Genomic DNA, 14,114 nt, shown 5'->3' with positions numbered 1-14,114 from the left:
CATATTAGTGATAGACAGCATGGTTTTGGGCAGGGAAGGTCATGGCTTACCAACTTGATGTAATTATTTGAGGAGGTGACAATGCTGATAAATGGTGGGGGGGGGGGGGGAGGGCTGTAGGTGTCATATACATGGACTTCAGTAAGGTGTTTGATAAGACTCCCCATGGTAGGCTGATGGAGAAAGTGAAGCTGCAGGGTGTACTAGCTAGATGGATAGAAAACTGGCTGGGCAACAGGAGACAGAGTTGTAGTGGAAGGGAGTTTCTCAAAATGGAGAACTATGACCAGTGGTGTTCCACAGGGATCCGTGCTGGGACTACTGTTGTTTGTGTTATACATAAATGATCTGGAGGAAGTTATAGAGGTCTGATTAGCAAGTTTGCAGATGACACTGAGATTGATAGAGTAGCAGATCGTGAAGGGAACAGTTAGACCATAAGACATAGGAGTGGAAGTAAGGCCGTTCGCCCCGTCAAGTCCACTCCGCCATTTAAATCATGGCTGATGGGCATTTCAACTCCACTTCCCTGCACTCTCCCCGTAGCCCTTGATTCCTTGTGAGATCAAGAATTTATCGATCTCTGCCCTGAAGGCATCCAACGTCCCAGCCTCCGCTGCACTTCGTGGCAATGAATTCCACAAGCCCACCACTCTCTGGCTGAAGAAATGTCGTCTCATTTCTGTTTTCAATTTACCCCCTCTAATCTTAAGGCCGTGCCCATGGGTCCTAGTCTCTCCGCCTAACGGAAACAACTTCCTAGCGTCCACCTCTTCTAAGCAATACATTATCTTGTAAGTTTCTATTAGATCTCCCCTCAACCTTCTAAACTCTAATGAGTACAATTCCAGGATCCTTAGCCGTTCATCACACATTAAACCTATCATTCCAGGGATCATCTGTGTGAATCTCTGCTGGACACGGTCCAGGGCTAGTATGTCCTTCCTGAGGTGTGGAGCCCAAAATTGGACACAGTATTCTAAATGAGGCCTAACTAGAGCTTTATAAAAAGCCCCAGAAGCACATCGCTGCTTTTATATTCCAACCCTCTTGAGATAAATGACATTACATTTGCTTTCTTAATTACAGACTCTACCTGCACGTTAACCTTTAGAGAATCCTGGACCAACACTCCCAGATCCCTTTGTACTTCTGCTTTACGAATTTTCTCATCATTTAGAAAATAGTCCATGCCTGTATTCTTTTTTCAAAGTGCAAAACTTCACATTTACTCACATTGAATTTCATCAGCCATTTCCTGGGCCGCTCTCCTAAACTGTCTAAATCTTTCTGCAGCTTCCCACCTCCTCAGTACTACCTACCTGTCCACCTATCTTTGTATCATCGGCAAACTTCGCCAGAATGCCCCCAGTCCCTTCATCCAGATCATTATCTAGATCAGTTAACTAGTAATAGTTAATATATTATTTTGTAAAGCATTTCGACAGTCACATTTAAGCAAATTTTTTTGTTAAATTTTGTCCGTATTTTTACACTACCTTTAAAATGAAGTGTGGTCTGCCTAAAGTTGGAATAGTTTGACCGATTGAATGGCAGCTTGAATGCAATGCCTTACACTTACCATCAAAAAAAAGAAAAAGTCAGGGTCTAGGCTATCTTTTTAACATATTTTGAAGGGATTTGGTCTGTTTCCTATATCTCAAACCCTCTAGTCCCAGTAACAACCGCAAATCTTTTTGGCATCCTCTCCAATTTACTTATACCCTTCCTATGGCAGAGTGACCAGAAATGTACACAGTACTCCAAAAGTGGCCTAACTACTGTTTTGTACAACTGCAGCATGATATCCCAATTCTTATACTCAATGATCTGAGCTACTAAGGCAAATATCCCAAGCACCTTCTTAATCACTCTCTTCCTGTGATGTAACTGTCAATAAAAGTTACCTGTACCCCAGGTCTCTCTATTCTACAGCACACTCCAGGGCTCATTATCTCTACTCTTTAGCAAAAAGACAGTTTCTAAAATATGGTTTTTGTCATTTAAAAAAACCTGTAACTTTTCCATCCACATGTAGAAAGCTTACCAGTTTTTGGCTTTGTTTCAGGCTGCTCATCCTCCTGTTGTATTGGATGTTCTTCAGTGCCTTTCACAGTCTTTCTTCGTTTCAAAATCGTCATGGTTTAAATCGTACAGCTTCTTAGAGACTACTGATCCCTAAAAACAGTGATTATAAATACTAATAATTATACTTCAACACAAAGACTTCCATTTCAGCTGTGCATTGACTGTACTTGCGTTCAATTGATTATAATCAAGAATTAGTTTCATGGACAACTAAAATGCTTTTTCACGTTTGTGTGTCATGTGCTTAAAAAACATAAATTGGGGTGACTGATATCAAGCTCGAAGTACATTAACGTCAAGTGTGTAGGAACTTTCACTGACAAGAAATATATCTCTAATTACATGGGTGTTCGGGACGTGTGGACCCTTGAAAATATTTTTTAATGCAATCATAACCAAACTGAGGTTATTCTTATTCCAGCCACTCATTTCCATCTCCAGCCCTAGGACAAATCCCCAATTCTTTTCACCAATGAATTGAATAGTGACATTGTAATATAAGAAAACGTAGCCGCCGACTTGCGCACAGCAAGCTCCCGGAAACATCGATGTGAGAATGTGCAGATGATTGTTTAAAATAAAACTCCCCTGCCCTTTAAACAGTGGTGATAAGGGCTCGATTATGTCTACCTAGGGCGAACAGCTTTTATCAGCAGGAGCCTTACCCACCTGCAAACCATCGGCAGACTGACAGCGGGTTCCAGGCCCCTGGTGACACCACTGCAGAGATTCCCCCGGCAGATTCAGCTACATAAAATCTCTTTTCTCTAATCCTACTCGAAACATGTAGTCTCCATTAATAGCAGCTGCACCAGCGACATGGAGGGGGGAGGACAATGCGTCCGATTTCTATATCCGGGTCGGAGGCCTGTTTGGAGTTTCCATGGTGACTCGGGCGGGCCAGTTGCTGTCCCTCCAAAAGGACTTCTCCGTATGGTACCGGCGCTTCCAGGGGCCTCGGGGAGCTGACTCCGCCCCCTTCCCCTCCCAACGCGAGCCAGCTGTTATAACGGTCCAGCTCTCCGCTCCGTGCAAACGGGATAGTTATTGACGGCGGAAATGGAAGAAGTTCCCCTTTTTCTCTGTCGCTGCCAAACTAGGCAGGTGGCTCTGTGATTTCACAGAAGTACATTTTACAGCCGCGTTGGTGTAAAGCTGCGGTCCGCGGTCCGCGGTCCCAACGCTTGACTTCTCGGATTGAAACAAAGATGTTGTAAATCTGAAGCGTACCTACACTTGAGTTCAGAAGAGGGGTCGCTCGCGTAATCTCTGCTCCATCCTTGGACGCTGCCAGAGTTGTTAAGTTTCTCCGACAGTTTTTGTTTTTGTGTGCTTAACTGCTTTTTAGTTTTAAGAGTAAAATCAACTTGACTGCAGGAATAATTTGGCCTGATTGAAAAAATGCAATTTTTTAAAAAAGCATAATGTTAACTTTCTTTTATACTGGTGCGTTTATGGGTTCTATTCCATGAAAGGATTGAAGTGTGTTTAATAAAACATCGATGTTCAGTAAAATATGTTTATAATGATCCTACTTCATTGACAGCATAAAATTTCAAAGAGCTATTAGTTGACTGTGAACTAAGGCAAATGGAGTGCAATGTAAGTGTGAGGTTATTCATGTTGGACCAAAGAAAGGATACTTTCTGAATGTTATGAAGTTGAATACAGTGAATGTATTTTAGGGGTTCAGGTTCATAGGTCTTTAAAATGTCATGAACATGTGCAGAAAATAATTAAGAAAGCTAATGGAATCCTGGTCTTAATATGTAGTGAAACCTACTAAAAGGATGGAGAAGTAATGCTGTAGTTATACAAAAAGCTGCTTAGACTCCAGTTGGATTACTGTGAGCAGATCTGGGCACCACACTTTAGGAAGAATATATTGGTCGTGGTGGGAGTACAATGTAGGTTTACAAGATACCTGGACTTCAGGGGTTAAAAGGAGAGATTATATAACTTAGTCCTGTTTTCTCTAGAATTTAAAAGATTAAGAAGTGACCTGATCAAGGTTTTCAAGATGTTAACAAGAGTAGATAAAGATAAACTACTTCCATGACTGGGAATTTTAGAACAGGGGTCAAACCATTCATGAGAAATGTTAGGAGGTACTTCTACACACAAAGGACGGTAGCTACCTGGAACCAAAACCAGCAATGGATGCTAGATTGATTACTAATTTTAAATCTGAGATAGAAATGTTTTTGTTAAGCAAAGGTATTAAGAGATAAGGGCCAAAAGTGGGCATATGGGATAGAGCACATATCAGCCATGATCTCATTGATTAGTGGAACAGGCTGAAGAGGCTAAATGATTAACTTATGTTCCTATGTTCCTATAAAATATAAAGCACCAGTAATAATTGAGGTGATGGAGATTTGTAGACCCCAAAAATGTTATTGTTTAATGAAATATTTGTGAAAACATATATTGCACTGAAATGGTTCATTGAAAATCTTTGGTATCGGTGGCATAACCAACAGTTTTTGTTAAAATTGTACGTTGAAAGTTTGTTTTTCTTTGAAATGTGTAATCCTGATTTTTTTTTTTTAACCTTTTGGCAATTGATATTAAATCATCATATGCTCATCATGTACGCATGAATAACCATTATGACAGCATCATGCCAAGGTTTAAAAAGCCAGGTGCAATTTTGGAGTGCATAACAAGGACCTTTTGAAGTCAAGTCAACAGAGGTAATACACTCAATTCCTTTAATGAGTTACAGTAAACTTTGAATCTTCTAACTCCTTTTTGTTTTAGGATCGAAATAGTTAGTCTAAAAGAGAGCAGAAGGAACGATTACAATGATCTAGAACTAAAGATCCAAATTCATTGAGGGGATTTTCAGGAGGCTTTGTTGATTTGCATTTGGTTAGGGTGTATGTGGAGATATTGTATTATACAAGAATTTAAACATAGGAATTGATGAAATGAACATTGTAACTCTCAAAATAGGAAGGTACAACAACAAAGTACAAATGTTATACTGGAAGTCCTTCTGAGACCTGTAAGATTGAAATAATTCAAACAAATGATGGATGTTATTATTTAACCAGAACGGGTAAAATTAGTGTATTTGTTCTGAAAATTGAAGACTGTTTAAGAATTAGTCATATTTTGAAATAATAGTAAATTAAACTGCAGGCAGATTCTTAATGTTTACAACATGGTCTGACATTGAAATGCATAACAATGAGTAAGTTTGACAGAAAGTGTTTCCATCCTTCTGTACACCATTTCCAGTGTAGATTTATATAGTACCTTTACTGCAAAATTCCAGGGTTCTTCACTGGAGCATTGCTCCACAGTATAATGTATGATACGACACCAAGCCACCTTGGGCGACTGTGCGGCGTTTGCACATTCTCCCCCTGTCTGCGTGGGTTTCCTCTGTGTGCTCCTGTTTCTTCCCACGGTCCAAAGATGTGCAGGCTAGGTGCACTGGCCATGCTAAATTGCCCATAGTGTTAAGGGGTGTGTCGGTTATAGGGGGATAGGTCTGGGTGGGATGCTGCAAGAGGTGGTGTGGACTTGTTGGGCCGAAGGGCCTGTTTCCACACTGTAGGGAATCTAATCTAAGTCAAGGAGGAAAATGAGTTGAAAGGTAGGAAAACAATTCCCAAACTTGGGGCCTAGGCAACTAAAGGTACAGCTACCAATGGTAGAATAATTATGATTGAGAAAACACTAGAAGCTAAAATTAGAGTAGTGCAGATATCTGAAGTTGAGGAGGTTGTAGAGTTAAGGAGGGACAAGACCCTGGTAAAAGAATGTTTGAGGAATCAGATTTTTTTTAAAAAAGGAGACATGCGAGAAAATTTTTCCAATCAGCTACAGAGTTGCTTGTGGAAAGGAATCAGAAACTAGAAATAACCAGAACTTCAGATAGCCAATTTAGTGTAATGCAGACTTCATAAATAGTTATCTAAACTCATAACATCTGAAATTCTACCAAATATCCTCAACAATAGGCTTAATATGTTATCCTAATATCAAAATCTCAGGTTACTGACTATTCTTAAACATTCTGTAAAACATTACCAATTTTGGTTATTGACGGAAAATTACAGTGACATTGTTGTGAAAAATCTGTAGGGGTTCAATTTTGATTTCCAAACAATAAGCATTTTCAAATTCCTTGATTAATATTCAAGTGCATTTGTTTTCAAAAAGCTCATTTTTAACTCCACTTAGTTTTGGATATGGAGTCATAGAGTCAGCACTGCACTTTACCTTGTAAACCTGATTGCAACTTATTCATTTTAATGTTAGTATTTTCAAATGGTCTATTTATTACTTGTGATGAAATCAGTGCTACTGTCAGTGCTTGTCACAATCATTCTATTTCATGCAATCCTAATCACATTTGCTACTCTCCTAGCAAATTGGTCCTCTGTAGCCTCAGGACCATAGATACTAGCTACAAAATATGATACTGAGCTACAAAAAGGGATATGTGAAACAACATACTGATAATTTTACTGGACTAATGTTCCTGGCTAAGCCCAATTCCCACCATTAATGATTTATGCTAAAACTGGGACTTGTCCAAAGACTAGTCAAGCCTTAAATAATCATATTCACCAAATGATATCACTAAATCCTCAACCTTCACTTTATACCTTGTGTAGTTTATAGTGGAATGGTGTCAAATACAAGCAATAAACCTCTTGTTCATAACTGCTAGGACCTTCTCCTAGGTGATGAATAAGTACTCCTCAATGTTGAACAGCACTTGGAAGTACTGATGACTGCAATAGAACAGAACATACTCTGGGTGGAAAAATTAGGAACTGCCAATGTTGTCTCGGATTCTACAGCAAGGTGTAGAGCTGGATGAACACAGCAGGCCAAGCAGCATCAGAGGAGCAGGAAAGCTGACGTTTCAGGTCTAGACCCTTCTTCAGAAAAATCTTTTTTTTTTCCCTGAAGAAGGATCTAGACCCGAAGCGTCAGCTTTCCTGCTCCTCTGTTGCTTGGCTTGCTCTGTTCATCCAGCTCTACACTGTGTTGTCTCATACTCTAGGTGGAGCCTTCAATGCATGAGTCATTTTGTAATGCCACCACAGAATGACCTGCTGAAAGACATACCTGCCAGACTTGCCTTGCAGCACGTAGAGAGAGAACCAACAAGAGGGAAACCCTACTTAATATTGTCCTCCCCAAACTACCTTTTGCATATGCATCTATCCATGACAATGTTGGTGTGATGTAAAGTGTGTGATTTGTGTATATTTAAAATTACTTATTTCAGAGTTTGGATTTGAATTAGTGCTATGGGAGTTTTGGTGTATTAGGGGTTTAACAATTAATTGGTCAATATTTATGGAGCTTTTTTTAAAAGGACAATATCTGTGGAATGGGGAGTTCCTGGGGATTTGTTTCTACTGGGGAGTTTTATGCAAGGGCAGAGTAAACACTGAAGAATATTAGCTTACTTTAAGTTAGATGGATCAGGAATTTTATTTTTATTTGCTTGGGGAGGGGAACAAAACTTAAGAGTCTGGAAAGTGTTTTCTCAGTTCGCAGAGCTTCTGATTTGTGTCAGATATATGAAACACTTCCTTCTGACAAAAGAGATCAAACAAAACAGTTAGGAAATAGCTCAACTCAGTACAGGGTTTTAGTTTGAAAGTTCCAGACCAGAAATGTTTGGTCACAACTCTGAAGGTGTGAAACAAATCTGAGAAAATCTAGGCTGAGCTGTGTGAGTTATTAAGGAAGATGCTATCAAACTCTTAAGACAGGGAATTGAAAGAAACAGTTAAGTCAAATGTGTGGATGCAATAGAGAAAGGAATTCTCTCTGGTGTTTGTGGACTGTAACATGATGTTGGCTAGATGGGATTATATTTTAGCTTATATTTTGAAATTTTACAAATTGTCATTTGTAAATAGTTTGGTTTATTCTGTTTTAATCTTAATATCTTTTGTGAAATAAATTTCTATTTTATTGTTCAAACCAAATCTGCAGCATTGCGTGCTTGTAGTTCAGAGAAAGGCCACCTTTTTAAATAAAAACAACAAAAAAACACGGTCAAGCAGATTTCAGTCTGTTATCTGACCTGTCTGGTAATAACGTCAGCTAGGTTTATAACAGATGGAAGGAGTGACCCCTGTGCAATCCTTGTGGGAGGACTCGTCCTCCATAGTATAGAACTTATTTTTAACTTTTCTGTAATTTAAGTATACTAAGTGATTGTAAAATTGTGACTGGTTATAGTTTCTTAAACAAAGTGTTTATTTCAATGTATGTAGACATCAAGTGTGTAATATATATTTTAAACCTTTGTCCTGTAGCCCGAGAATGCTACCCAACGTCAAACAAATGTAATGAATGCATAACATCAAGCTCTAGTTCCAATGCAGATAACGATTTACACCAAGAAAATGATGTAAAAGAAGGTGCCTCCCTACAAACAAAAAGATACAATCGTTCTAAAGTGAAAAAAATCACTACATAAACAACCTAAGTCTTTTGTCGCAACAGATGGTGTAAAACAAATAGTTAAGCCTAGCCTGAAGCAACTGGGTTATTCAAAGAAAAAAGGAACAGGAAAATACAAAGGAATTTCAGACATGTCTGAGAACACTTCAGAAGTAGATGATGCCACTCCCTCAGCTAAAGCAGGTATGTTCAGATCAAGAAATATATTAAGGACTGGATGTCACAATTAATTAAAGCTTTCATTTTCGATATGAAGTGCAGGCAAATAGTAGATCGTTTTTGATACTGGTGTCAATACTTGGTATTTGCAGGGAAGTTTTTTTGTGACCAAGTTGTTTGGGAGTTGTATATTTAACATCTCTGAACAGGTTATTAGAAAATATCAAATACAGTGTGCAGTCAAAAACAAAAGAATCCTAGTTTGAAGAGGTTCTTATTTACTGTAATAATTGGTTCTGTTGATTTCCAACATGGTTCTCTGCTAGACATTGGGCTTGTCCTGGCAAAGAGACGGGGTTGTTTCAGGATCTTGACTTCACACAGTTTCAAGAGATGTAGCACCCTGCACGCATTAAAACCTTCCCCTGCTTGTCTGGGGAAATTATGCTCATCGTTTACATATTTATTGGAGCTTCTGAAATGATGCTGACTGACTGGAAGAATCACCAAGAAAATTCTCAAATATATTGGGCAATATATCATGCAATTACACCAAAAATACATCATTAATAATGGTAAAATGTTTTTGACAAATATATGAACAATGTAATGCAAGAACAATGTATACAAAATATATATTTAATCAGTATCAGACTTGGTGATTGATTTTGAAAGTTTTTTTTATTTTAAAGGATGTTCAGTAGCACTGTGAGTGGCATTCCTGCCTTTTAACCAGAGATTTTAGTTTTGAGTCCTACTCCAGAGCTTAATGGCTATGGAAGTTGCATGTTTAATAGCAGTTGAAATCAATTCAGTTTTCTTCTGTTTCTAATTATTTGGTTATGTTGGGCGTCATGGTGGCTGTGTGGTTAGCACTGCTGCCTCATCGCACAAGGGACCCGGGTTTGATTCCAACTTTGGGTGACTGTGTGTGTTTTGTTTTTTTTAACTGTGTGCTTTATTTCCTCCTACAGCCCAAAGATGTGCAGTTTATGTAATTTGGCCTTGCTTAATTCCCTTGTACTGTCCACGCTTGTGTAGGCTAGGAGAATTAGCCATGGTAAATGGATGGGGTTAAGTGAGATCCTCTTTGGAGGGTCAGTGCAGATTTGATAAGCCAAATGGCCTTTATCTGCACTGTAAGGATTCTGTGACTTTTTTTTTAAAATAGTACTTGTACTGCCAGCAGGGCTCCATTAATGTCACTTCCAACGTGCTCAAGCACAATTTAATGTTGGCACTTCAGTGCAACGCTATCAAGATACCAACTTTTGCACAAAAGATTAAACAGAGGTCCATCAGTATGCCCAAGCAGATGTACAAGATTTGAAGAAGAGCAAGGAATTAATTGGATGTTTAATTTTAGCTGTTGCCCAATTTATAGGGCAGTTGTCTCTAGTTTTAAAGTCCATTCCTGGCTTAGAGACACAAACCCAGACTGACACTCCAATTGTGTTTTAGTGAGATGTTACACAGAGACCCCATTCTGTCTGCCCAGGTCACTGTAAAAGATCTTATGGTACTGTTGCAATGAGGAGTGGGCGAGTTATTTCCAGTGCCGTAATCAACTTCAACTCCATCAACATCACAGAAAGTGGATTGTGTGTTCATTATCCCTTTGCTGTTCGTGGTAGTTTTGTTAAGAGCAAATTAGCTGCCTTATTTGCTACATTACAACAATGACGAGAATTCAGAAGTACTTTATTGACTCTAAAGTGCTTTGAGACGTTCAGTTGTCATGCAGTGCACTGTGTAAGTGCAAACTTTTATTTCTTTTTCTAGTCCACAATCCTTCCTCAAACAGCTTCTCAAAAATAACTGAACCAATCCATCATCATCTTGCTTTGCAAAATTACCTTTCATGTTTACATTTGATGACGATGACTGCATTTTAAAGCATAATTCATTGACTATATACAGTATTGAGGAAGTGTAAGGATACATTAAGATTCTGTATAAGTGTGTAAGGCTCTCTATCGAAGCACTTCAATCTTCAGGGCAGTTTGAGTTCAGTGTGTTATGAGTTTAAACAGCTTTCTGCTGAGCTCGGGCTTAATGCTCAGCTCATTTGAGGTTGGATCAGTGGCAGGTGGAAACTCTGGCAACTAACTTGCCACTTCTTCAGCTCCATCCTGCTTCTAGGCTATTTTGCAATTTCTAACTGCTGTTTCCTGTGTATGGAGGGAAATCTGTGTATTTTGTGGTCAATTGTATGTATTGGTGCTTCACCATGATCTGTTGGTATGCATGGAATATAGTATTCAAAAGTGCAAATGGCTTACAAATGTTAATGAATCACTTCTGATAAGACCATAAAACCATAAGATATAGGAGCAGAATTAGGTCATTCAGCTCCTCGAGTCTTCTCCACCATTTGATCATGGCTAATATATTTCCTAATCCCATTGTCCCGCCTTCTCCCCATAACCCTTGATCCTGTTACAAATCAAGTACCTATCTATCTCTGTCTTAAATACACTCAATAACTTGGCCTCCACGGCTGTCTGCGTCAATGAGTTCCAAAGGTTCACTACCCTCTGGCTGAAGAAGTTCCTCTTCTTCTCAGTTCTAAAAGGCATCATTTCTAGCTAAACCTGTGCATTTGGGTCCTCGTCTCTGTCTCACTCATGGAAAGTTGTGAAAGGCTCAGCCCTTCACTCAGAGGCTGTGCCCTAGGGTGCTAATCTCTCTTACCAGTGGAAACATCTTTTCCAGTTTGACTCTATCTAGCATGTCAGTATTCTGTTTGAGCAAGATCCCCCCCCCTCTCATCCTTCTATACTCCATCGAGTACAGATTCTGTACACAACAGTTCCTCATATGACAGGTGTATCACTGGGATCATTCTTGTAAACCTCCTCCTGGATCACCTCCAATGCCAGTGCATTCTTCCTTGCCCAGCACTTCTCAGAATACTCGAAATGCAGTCTGACTGAAGCCTTATGCAACCTCAGCAGTACATCCCTGCTCTTATATTCTAGCTCTCTCAAAATGAATGCTAACATTGCATTTGCCTTTCTATCAACTGAGCCTGCATGTTAACCTTAAGAGAATCCTGAACTAGGAATTCTAAATCCCTTTGTGCTTCAGATTTTTGAAGCCTTTGCCCATTTATAAAACAGTCTGCACTTCTATTCTTCCTGCCAAAGTGCATAACCTTATACTTTCCCACATTGTATTCCATTTTCCACTTCTTTGTTTACCCTCTTCGCCTGTCCAAATCCTTCTGCAACCTCTCTGTTCCTCCATCTATCTTTGTGTTCTTCTGCAAACTTCGCAACAATGCCATCTGTTCCTTCGTCCAGATCATTACATAACTTAAATTGTTGTGGTCCCAACACTGACCCCTGCAGAACTCCACTAGTTACTGGCTGCCATCCTGAAATGACCCCTTTATCTCCACTCTCTGCCTGTCATCCAGTCGTCTATCCATGCAAGTACCTTAACCCTAACACCGTAGGCTCTTATCTTACTTAGCAGCTTCCTGTGCAGTGTCTTGTCAAAAGCCTTCTGGAAGCACACTTAGATCACTTCCACTGGCTGTCCTAAGTTGCTCATTATATTGTCAAAGAATTTGAACGCATTCATCAGCTGTAACTTTGCCTTGATGAAGCTGTGCTGATTCAGCCCTATTTTGCCATTCATCTCCAAATACTCCACAATCTTACCAACAACCAATGTCAGACTGACCACCCTATAATTTCCTATCTTCTGCCTCCAACCGTTCTTAAATGCAGTGTTACATTAATCATTTTCCAGTCGTCTGGGACCTCCCTGACTCTGAAAGGTCACCACCCATACCTCTGCAATCTCCATAGCTATCTCCTTAAGAACTTGATTGTAGCCAGTCTGGTGATTTATCCACCTTCAGACCTTTTGGCTTCCCCAGTGCCGCCTCCTTAGTGATGGCAGCCATGCTTACCTGTGCTTCTGGACTCTCTTGAAATATTGGTATGCTGCTGGTGTCTTCTGCTGTGAAGACTGGAGCAAAAAACATATGCAGTTCTTACACCGCAGGCCAAGCAGCATCTCAGGAGCACAAAAGCTGACGTTTCGGGCCTAGACCCTTCATCAGAGAGGGGGATGGGGAGAGGGAACTGGAATAAATAGGGAGAGAGGGGGAGGCGGACCGAAGATGGAGAGTAAAGAAGATAGGTGGAGAGAGTATAGGTGGGGAGGTAGGGAGGGGATAGGTCAGTCCAGGGAAGACGGACAGGTCAAGGAGGTGGGGCCTACTAACCTCATCCCACCTCCTTGACCTGTCCGTCTTCCCTGGACTGACCTATCCCCTCCCTACCTCCCCACCTATACTCTCTCCACCTATCTTCTTTACTCTCCATCTTCGGTCCGCCTCCCCCTCTCTCCCTATTTATTCCAGTTCCCTCTCCCCATCCCCCTCTCTGATGAAGGGTCTAAGCCCGAAACGTCAGCTTTTGTGCTCCTGAGATGCTGCTTGGCCTGCTGTGTTCATCCAGCCTCACATTTTATTATCTTGGAATTCTCCAGCATCTGCAGCTCCCATTATCTCTGCAGTTCTTACACCATTTCTTTGTTCTCAATTACTACTTCTCCACCTCATTTTCCAGTAGTTCAATGCCTAGTGTTGTCTCTGTCTTACCTTTTTATTTAACTAAAAAATTATTTTGCAGTCTTCTTTCCTATTATTAACTAGCTTATTCTCAATTTTATCTACCTCTTCCACTGCCATCCCCATTTTTTTTTTTAGTTGTCCTTTTTTTTAGACTTCCCAATCCTCTGGCTTCCCACTAATCTTCAGAACATTGCATCCTTTTTCTTCTGCTTTTATGCTGTTTCTGACTTCTCTTATCAGCCATGGTTACCTGGTCCTCTCTTAGTAGGTTTCCTCTTCCTTGGGAAGAATTTCTGCTGTTCCTCCCGAATTATCTGCAGAAACTCCTGCCATTGCTGCTCCACCATCTTCCCTCCTACCCTGTCCTTCCAATCATCTGTGGCCAGCTACCTTTTCATGTCTTTTTAGTTATCTTTTACTCAATTATAAAACCATTGCATCTGATTGTGGCTTCTCCCTCTCAAGCTACAAGGTGAATTCTACCATACTGTAGTCACTGCTTCCTATGAGTTCTTTTACCTGTAGCTCCCTAATCAAGTCTGCCTCATTACACATCAGCAAATCCAGAATTTCCTGTGACCTTGTGGGCTGTACCACAAGCTGCTCCAAAAACCAACTTGTAGGCATTCCACAAATTCCTTTCCTTGGGATTTATTACCAACCTGATTTTCCCATTCCACCTGCACATTGAAGTTCCCCATGATAACTGTAATAGCTGGGATGCCTATATATAACTTCCATCAGTGCCTTTTTCCTTTTGTGGTTCTTCAACTTACCAAACACAGATTCCATGTCTACTGACTCTTTTGGCATTTCTTGCTATCGA

General features: G+C 40.1%; 2 protein-coding genes across 13 annotated transcripts in view; one reads left to right on the top strand and one right to left on the bottom strand.

Annotated features, from left to right (window-relative positions):
* dpy19l3 (dpy-19 like C-mannosyltransferase 3) overlaps positions 1–3,208 on the bottom strand; it is an 81,230-nt gene extending 78,022 nt beyond the window's left edge. Inside the window, exons 1-2 of one of the 2 annotated variants that reach the window (XM_059651700.1) lie at positions 2,758–3,208; positions 2,048–2,178 (exon numbers count right to left, since the gene is read on the bottom strand). In XM_059651700.1, coding sequence (XP_059507683.1) covers positions 2,048–2,141 — 94 coding nt within the window. In that variant the 5' untranslated portion in view covers positions 2,142–2,178; positions 2,758–3,208. Of the gene's footprint in view, positions 1–2,047; positions 2,179–2,757 lie in introns of those variants that run through there. The other variant, XM_059651701.1, reaches the window with a different exon arrangement.
* LOC125459744 (uncharacterized) overlaps positions 2,972–14,114 on the top strand; it is a 38,213-nt gene continuing 27,070 nt past the window's right edge. For 8 of the 11 annotated variants that reach the window (XR_009446798.1, XR_009446799.1, XR_009446800.1 and 5 more), the window contains exons 1-3: positions 2,972–3,386; positions 4,708–4,784; positions 8,391–8,721. Coding sequence is in view for 8 of the 11 variants with exons in the window: in XM_048546535.2 (XP_048402492.1) it covers positions 8,670–8,721 (52 nt within the window). In the remaining 3 variants the exon portion in view is untranslated. The remainder of the gene's footprint in view (positions 3,387–4,707; positions 4,785–8,390; positions 8,722–14,114) is intronic. The other 3 variants (XM_048546540.2, XM_048546539.2, XM_048546537.2) reach the window with 3 other exon arrangements.

Source organism: Stegostoma tigrinum, chromosome 16 (assembly GCF_030684315.1).
Source record: "Stegostoma tigrinum isolate sSteTig4 chromosome 16, sSteTig4.hap1, whole genome shotgun sequence".
Taxonomy (NCBI): domain Eukaryota; kingdom Metazoa; phylum Chordata; class Chondrichthyes; order Orectolobiformes; family Stegostomatidae; genus Stegostoma; species Stegostoma tigrinum.
This window is presented reverse-complemented; position numbering and strand designations above follow the sequence as displayed.